The sequence below is a fragment of the Colletotrichum graminicola genome (genome assembly GCF_000149035.1).
Source record: "Colletotrichum graminicola M1.001 genomic scaffold supercont1.330, whole genome shotgun sequence".
Lineage (NCBI taxonomy): Eukaryota > Fungi > Ascomycota > Sordariomycetes > Glomerellales > Glomerellaceae > Colletotrichum > Colletotrichum graminicola.
The window spans coordinates 1-9,184 of NW_007361334.1; the positions used below are offsets into that span (position 1 = coordinate 1).

Here is a 9,184-nt window from a genome sequence, read left to right on the forward strand (position 1 = left end):
CTATATATATAAAGCTACCCCTATTAAGGACGTAAATCCTACCTAAGGCTTACTTAGTATTAAGGTTACTACTAGTAAAGATATTATCTATACTATCTTTTTTTTTCTTAATTAGGCTAAGCTAGGTATTATTCTAATATAAGCTAATATTAAAAAAGTAAATACTTACTATTATAGCCTTAACCTATAGTTTAGTTAGGAGGTTAGCTCTAGAGAGTATTTTAATACCTTAGGTTATTACTTCCTGCCTTACCTTTTTTATACTACTATTTAGCTTTTTTATATATATAGGCGTAGTCTTAATCTTAATCCTTTTATCTAGGGCCTAGTGTTAGTAAGTAGTATTACTATAAATTACTATTACTAAGTAATCTATATCCTAGTGTATTTTATATAAGGTAAGACCTTAATAACAGTAGATCTATTACTTAACTACTTATAGTACCTTAAATATACTATTATAGGTCTTTATTATATAGGGGAAGCTAAATAGCCTACTAGTGTATTTATCTTTAATTACTATAAGCTAAACGCTATTATTATAGTCTTTTAAGTAATTAAATAAATCCTAAGTAATCTTATAGTATAAGTAAAGTACTTTTTATTTAGATTACTATTTTAAGATAACTTTCTTTACTTAAGTTATTTAGTAATAGGCGTAATCTTACTTATTATATACCTTAATTTTAACTTCTCTTACCTTTTAAATTAAGTAGCTTAGTGCCTTTATACCTGAGTGTCTACCTTATAAGTACTAAAGCTAGGCTAAGTTATTTTATATTAGCTTATCTTAGTAAGTAGGTTATTTAGGGATCTAAGAATTATATAATAGTATTATAACTATATAAATAATAGCTATACTACTAGTAGGAATTTATTTAGAAGAAAAGTAGATAGAAAAAGGCTTATATTTAAGAAAAAAGATATTAGTAACCTAAGTAAGTTACTTAACTATAAAGCTATCTATATAACTATTATACTATAAAATGTAATTAAACCTTAAATACTAAATACTAGTCTTTTAAAGTAAGTCTTTTAAGATAACGTTAATATAAAAGTTCTTTATATATACTACCTTTATAAGTATAAGGTCTATATTTATCTTATTATAGCTTTTAAGAACTTTCTTTATTATATAAGTACTTATTATAAGTATAAGATATAAAGTAGTGCCTAAGTTAACCTATTATATACCTTTATCTAAGGTCCTAATTAATCTAGGCTTAAGTATTAAGATATTATTTACTAAGTAAGTAGCTTTATAGTTATTTAATATAGTACTATATAAAAAGACATAGAGGCCTATAAAAGGTATAATAAAGACACTATAAGAATACTAGTCTTAAATAAGATTATTTAAGGTTAGCTATAGTAAGGTAGGGTTAATAATATATATAACGACTTTTAAAGAAAGGTCCTTACTCTTCTTTTTATCTTACTTATTATCTTATTTCTTATCTTCTAATAGGTTATTCTATAGCTAGTTTATTTAAAAATAGCGCTTTCTAGATAGCAGCCTAGTCTTAAGCTACTTTTTCTAGGCGTATTTAATTTAAAGGTCTAGGTGCTTAGTGCTATTAATTTAATTATATATCTACTATATATATTCTATAGAGATAGATATATAATTTATTAAGGAGCCTATATGTGCTTTCTTAACGTATATATAGTCTAGAGGAGTCTATATATAGCAGTAGCTATATATATATAAGTTATTTTAAGACTTAGATTTAAAGTAAGGAGTTTCTCTCTCTTATTATATTATAAGGTAACCTACTAAGGTTATATACACCTTATACTTTTTCTTTTTATATTTTATAGTAAAGAAGTCCTCCTTAATAACCCTTACTAAGATAGTAGTATAGTAGTTAGGGCTCTTAATAAGATTACCTTATACCTTACGTTATATAATATCTAAGAGCTTATAGGCTGCCTAGGAAGAGGTAATCTAATATAAGACTACCTTAACAAATAGTCTTAAAGTAAGTAACCCTTTAACTTTAGGTATATTAAGGATTTCTATATATATATATATTTTACTAATCTACTAGCTAGGTGTTAGGATTAGTACTTAATCCTACTTATTTTATAATAGTAAGGTATTCTTCTTAAATAAGTATCTAGTTTACTAAGTTACTTAACGTGTTATATTACTTAAAAGTTTATAGTATAAAATAAAGTAATATACTTTTTTACTTAAGAGCTTTTATCTAAGTAGGTATAAAGATTATATTTACTACTAAGGAGAAAACCTAGTCCTTAACTATATTTAAACCCTTTTTATATTACTTATAAATTATCTTTAGTACTACTTTATTTAAGAGGTATAATTAATAAGTAAGTTTTATATTAAGATTAGTTAGCACTAGTAGTTACTTATATTAAGGCTATATTATATTCTTAATATTAATTAACCTATTAATAGTATAAGCTTATATAGCGTTAAGGATTTTATCTAGGTATACATTACTATCTTTATCTATAATTAGACTATCTAAGTTAATATATTTCTAGATATACCTTAATTTAGCTTTAAGCTTAAAGGCTATATACTAAGTAGGCTAGTTAGCTTATAACCTTAGCTTCTTTATACTATTGATTAATATTATTAGTCTAAAAGTCCTTTTTTAGATAAGATAGTTTATTTAAGAGAGAGATATCTAGCCTATAGGCGCTCTAGATATAATAGTTAAAGGGTGTAGTATAAGCTAGGCTTATAACTATTATAGACTTACTTTTTAGGTAGAAAGAATTATAGGAAAACAGCTTAACTATCTAACGTCTAGTAATAGTTAGCCTAGCTTAAAGAAATAGGTTTTCTTTAAGTAGGCTGCTTATATAAAGATAAGGTTTAGCTTAGAAGAACTATTCCTCTATTCTAGAGAAACCTTAGCTGTAATACAGCTCTATATATATAAGTATAATACCTATAAAGGTATTATAATATATCCTAAGCTACTTTATAGGTTTATATGTTATATTTAGTCTTTTTATAATTACTATACTATTATATATATAGCTTACTACCCTTTATATAACCTTTTTTTTAAAATATTCTTTTACTTCTAGCTTTAATACTTTCTTTTTCTCTTTATAGCGCCTCTACTTGTCTCCATAATACCAAGCAACAGGTATGGTCGGATCATTAGGTAGGACATCGCCGACTCTCATATTGTCAACTAACGATCCTAATGGCGAAAATCTCCGTCAACCTCAGTAATCCCTGCCTAGACAACTGGTGCTAAGTCTGGCCTAGGAGGGGTTAGGATCTCACAGGAGCATCTATTAGTGGCCATGCAGACAGGTTCTTTCGCTTATCTCACCGTGTAGCCTAGATTCGACCGATCACAGTCCGGGTCGTCGGAGTCTTACAGATCAGCGAAGTGATAATAATGGTTACGCAAATCTCCATACCTGATTTTCCAGCCCGCCAATCCTGCAGCATCAGATCCTGTGCGTTCACTGTGTGTTTTAAAAACTTGCACAGCAGCGGCAGCTTGTTTGTTGAAGCTAACTTTTGATCTAAGGTAGATTTGGTGCCCCAACACTTAATACCCCTGAGAACTTACCTAAAAGCAAGTTGCTTCTCTAGTTTTATTAAAATTATAAATAATATAATTCTATATCTTATACTTTATAATTATATTTTATATAAGTATAAACTAGCCTTATATAATTATAAGATCTTTAGCTAAGGCCTTTTAATAGTTAATCTAATATTAAAATTATATTTTTAATTATAGTTATTAGTATATAAAGTTCTCTACTTATTAAGGTCTAATATACGTTACATTATATTTATTTAGAAGTTAGTTAGCTATATCTTATATATTATCTTACTATAAAGGAAACTTTAATTAATTAGATTAATAACCCTCTTAGTAATTACCTTCTTTTTAGATATAGTTATCTTTATTAAATTTAGTTATCTTTTAGCTTATATAATATATTTAGTGCGTTAGTTATATAGTCTTATTTAGGGGACCTTAAAGGTAAAGGCTACTTTTTTTATATATACTTTTAGGTCTTATTTAATTACCTAGATAGTAAGGATAATACGGCTTTTAATTAAGGAGGATTATATATTTATACGTAGAGGAAAGTAAGTATAAAGGTTAAAGAGGTAAAAAGATTAAAAAGGTAGTAACTTATTATAAGTAGTAACTTACTATCTAGGTACGTTATAGCTATTTAAGCCCTTAATTAGTAATATTTATAATTATAATTACTTATTATTATTTTAGTAATTACTAATTTATTATAACGTCTATAGTAACTATAAATTACCTCTATTTATTAAATTAGTTACTTAGGTAACTAACTAAAACTAGAGTATATAGAGTTATATAGTATTACCTACTACTTAATAACCTAATATAATATAGTAACTTATATTAAAGCCTTTAGGTTTAATCCTAAGTAGAGGTAAAAAGACTTAATTATAGTAATATCTATAAAGCCTACTAACCTTATTAATTAGTTAGTTATTAGATTATCTACCTAAAGCTATAGATAACGTAAAATATAGTAACACCTAGAGCTATACTAGTGTAAAAAATATAGTATAGGTAAGTGTTAATTTACTTAGTAAGCTAATCCCTTTATTTTATTAAATATAGATTACTAAGTATAAGGCTTAATTACCTTAAAGTTAATATTCTCCTTAAATATATTTACTAATATAGCTTATCCCTTAGTAGATAATATTTTACTATTTTAAATAACTATAAGTTAACTTCTTTAGTTAGTCTTAATATTATTTTATAGCCCTAATTAAGGCAAATATAACAGTGAAATCTCTGACTGGAAAAGTCGCTTGGTTATTAAGATATCTACATTTAAGATATTTAGGCAAAGGTTATTCTAGACCGCCGCAGTCGCTCCGGTAGTTTTGCTAAAGGGTTGCCACCCCCCCTTTTCCCTTCAGCGTCCGAAGTCTTGTCTATATTACGACCCAAATAACCAGTTTACCATATCATGAGCCCCAGACTGGCTAACGCTGCCATACGGATACGGGTAGCTAACTCCATGCGGGTCATGGCTCTGATACGGGTCATGGCTCTGATACCCCAGGCCATTACTCGCACTTACGCCAACCTGAAGTCTGCCCTCTGTCTCAGGCTGGCCATGAACATCTGCACGTAGCTTTATTACAGCATCCTTCCATTTACTCTCCGCATCCCAGTCGACTTGTTTGCGTGCATTTGCAGGATTACTCATTACTTCTAGTGCAAAAAACTCATAGTTCTGAGCGTTACCAATAGCCTCGTCGTCGGTCAAGGTAATACATCTGTTCTAGCCGTTAGTCTTTTCCTTTTAAATTAACTGAAACTGTTAGTTCACTTACTCCGACACTAAATAAGCATGGTCTACAGTCCAACACGGTCCAGATATTGCTTCTAAATGCGTCATTTCGTGAAGCAAAGCAAGCGCGCCGGTTGGTAAACGGGCTCGAGATCGTGCCCACATCGAGCGTGTAGCCCGATCCGATTCATCTGACAGATAATATTGGTTTTGAATAAAGGAGACTGGGCATATGTATACCTGTCCCAATGTGGGCAGAGCATAAGCTAAAACACCTGCTTTCTGGCAAAGGTTGGTTGTTTGTAGATTCTGACAGGCAACACCAACAGTGTCGCCTAAATCTTCCATGTCTCGAATATAGTGATTGCTTGTTGACCCTAAGCCGTAGATATTCCTGAATATACTGCGTACTTTCGTCAGGCCATCATCGTTCGCGTTCCCCGCTAGTAAAGATCAAATTAGCCATTTCCGTTTTCAAGTGCCTTACGTCGGAGCGAAACTTACGTCCGAACCACCCAACGAATGCAGCAGATCTCTCGGCTCCGGGTTGACTAAGAAAAGAGTATGCAGCTCCAGCATACTCGTGCATGTTCTTAATAGCATTGTCAATTGCGTGGGCTTGGGTTGTTGAGCATTTCAAGGGATTGTCACTGCCTATTTTCCCAGCGATAATTCCGATATCATTTGCTCCTGCTGTGATATCAGTAGATTGTGATGAGCTGCCAGTTGCTGAGCTGCATCCGTATTTCTTTGGGCGAAATGGGTTCTTCGGCTTCCACCCGGAGACGAGATTCAGTAAACAGAAAATTAACAATAACTTGAGACGAGGCATCTTGTAATCAGTGTAAGAGTTCAACAGAGTAGAAAAATCTAGGTTGCATCAATCTTGATCACTATAGGGAAGAAGCCGGGTAATCATGAGCGAAGATATATTCGATTTAAATAGTACTCTTAAGGAAGACCAAGTGGTAATGTGTTTATAAAGCAATGATCCTACTACCACTTGTGAGTCATTGAAATCCCGGGATATATATTATTCTATGCGACTTTAGATTAATAAATGCAGTAATTATAACGAGCCCTCAAGACCTTGCCCTTAATAAAGAGCTCATTTTATACTACACAAAGCGTAGTGGGGGTAAAGTAGTTTTTTTTTTACTTTTTGTGTTTCAACCTCATTGGTTGCTGCCAGGCGTAACATATACTAGTAATACAGAATAGGGGATAAAGATGCACGACTCTACGCATAAGCTAACGGTGAGTGCCCCCTGTGAGCCTAAGTGTGGTGGTGTACAGAGTACCTAGGATATAACACGTCGGTAGGTCCGGGTATGTGGATACGGGCAGCAATAAAATGTAGCCTTTCTCTTTTTTCCTTTCTTCATATTAAGAGCTTTGACAACCTATAACGGTGGGCACGACCGCTCCTGGAAACGAACGGCACTGAACAACGCGGTATAGCCGATTGCGACTTATTCATGAGCGTTTTTGTTTCTAGTTATTAGCGGCGGGGCGCCGGTTGCCCTGCTGTTTTGCCAATCTTCTCTGAGCTGCTCTTGCGCCAGCCAGCCCGAAAGGTCAAACCGGCGATGGTTACAAAAATGAACGGTGTGCTATTCGGCTGCTGAGCTGGCAAGCATACATACGTATACAGCTGCGAACCGACGCCATCGATTGGTTCGCTGCAGGTGATCGCATGTACTTCTGGCGTCCCTTACCCAACGAGGAGGAGGCTATGCCTGTCTCTGGCCAGCCGGAGGCCTCACTTACGAGTACAATTGCGGAACCGGCATCTTTCCTCCGAAACGAAGTCTCCTTTACCTATTTCCTACCTTCTAAAACCATCAGCTACTTTTGATCTCTTTTGCTATCGGTTTCACTATGGATAAGGTCAGGTTTAAGCTCTCCTAAGCCGACTACCCGCCACTGAATCCGGAAGCGATGGGCACGGGGACCGAGGCCGGCCCGTTAGACCTGGGCCATTTCATCCCTAACCTGCGCAGGCTCGGTTTCCCCACCAACCGCCTCCCATCTCGTTTAAGTAGGAGGACGTGCAGGCCTCTGAACAAGGCGGCATCCTGGGCGGAGGATCCCCTATGCTCGCCGCCGCAGGAGTACCTGTCACCGCAAGAGCCAACGTCAGTGCGTACATGCACTATTGCGGTAATAATAGTCATTTTAGTCTGCCCTTTAGTGAAACTCCTAGAGCAACTGCAGCTGTCAAATCTAGCAGAATTACACGTGAATTAGCTAGCAAATACACAGTTACCCTATAGCAAATTGTTGGGGAATAGGGAGTGAATTAGCCCTACTTCTAATGGTAACTTTACTAATAATATCGCTAGGATTAGCTAGGGATTTCCTAACTAAGAAATAGGGGTTTTTCCTTATTTCTATAGTAATTTACTATAGATATATAATATATAATAAAATTAATTAAGTAACTATTATAATCCTTACTATTTAATAATTAATAGTCTAATATATATATCTATAATAACTAATATACCTATTTACTAATTGAATACTATTATAATAATTAATAAGAACTATAATAATAAGGTAACTATTTTATAATTATATAGTAATTAGTTTATATAGCTTAATACTATTTAAGTAAAAGTAAAGCGTTATAATCTCTAGGAGTATATTAACCTAGAGGTTATAGTAGCAAACTAATTAATCTTTAAGATATATCTAAAGAAACTAATAAAGCTACTTATAATATAATATCTATATACCTTAACTAAGAATAAGCTTACTACTTACTAAGAGGTTACTATAACTATAGTAATTACTAAGATATCTTAGTAAGTAACTATATAGCTATATATAGTAAAAAGTAAGGCTATTATAGCTATACCTAATAAGCTTATATATAAAACTAAATATATAATAACACTAAATAATCTTAACTTATATAATCTTATATACTTAAATAGCTAGATAAGCTACTATTATAAGGAAGTATATAAGTATACTACTTAGTAAAAAGACGTTAAAGATATAGCTAATATAGTTAAATCTACTATATTTATAAATCTTTAAGAAAAATATTATAAGTCTAATAAATTACTAGCTAAATAGCTTAATAAGCTTAGTATAGTAGTAAGAATAACTAAAGAAGAGTATATAAAGTACGCCTATAATAAATATAGTAAAATATTAATAAAAGCCTAGTAAAAGGCCTTAACTACTAAAAAGAATCTTACTATATAGCTTAATAAATAGAATATAGCCTATAGTAAATTAGTATAAGTTAATTTACCTAACTACTAATAGCTATTAATTTAGTTTAATAACCTTACTACTGCTTTATAAAGTAGTTTACTTAGCTTCTAGCTAGATTTATATATAGTAACTAGTAAAATAATAAGTAACTAAAATAATCTTAACTAGTAGTCTCTTTATAAGATAGCACTAGAGAGGGTTAAAGCCTTTACTAATAACTTACTATACTATAGCTAAGTAGGCTATAGTATATTTAGCTTAACTAGAAGTAATAGTAATTATAACCTAACGCATAGTAAAGACATAGTAAAGGAGAATAAATTAACTAATAACAGATATTACTATTAATAAAGTATAAGTAAAAAACTAAAGTGCCTTATATACTTTAATCTCTATTTATTATAACTTTATTACTTTATAAATAAGTTATAAAGGCCTAATAATTAGTAAGTAAATATATAATATTAGTAGTAAATTAATAAGTATATAGTAAGTAATTTTAACGTTACTAAATAAGTATAGAGAATTAAGGCTAAGTTATATTAAATATATAGTAAATACTATATAAAGGTAGCTTTTTATACTACTTTATAAGGCTATAGGCTAGGTAATTTAGCTTTACTTAATTTAGGCACTACTAACTATATAT

At 31.4% G+C, this 9,184-nt stretch overlaps 1 protein-coding gene across 1 annotated transcript; it reads left to right on the plus strand.

The window, feature by feature from the left end:
- Window positions 1–7,245: 7,245 nt before the first annotated feature.
- On the plus strand, window positions 7,246–7,659 carry GLRG_11998 (uncharacterized protein; the record flags this gene model as incomplete). Its single annotated transcript, XM_008102681.1, has 2 exons — window positions 7,246–7,442; window positions 7,650–7,659. 2 exons carry the CDS (start codon window positions 7,246–7,248, stop codon window positions 7,657–7,659), a joined length of 207 nt encoding a protein of 68 aa, XP_008100872.1.
- Window positions 7,660–9,184: the final 1,525 nt, after the last annotated feature.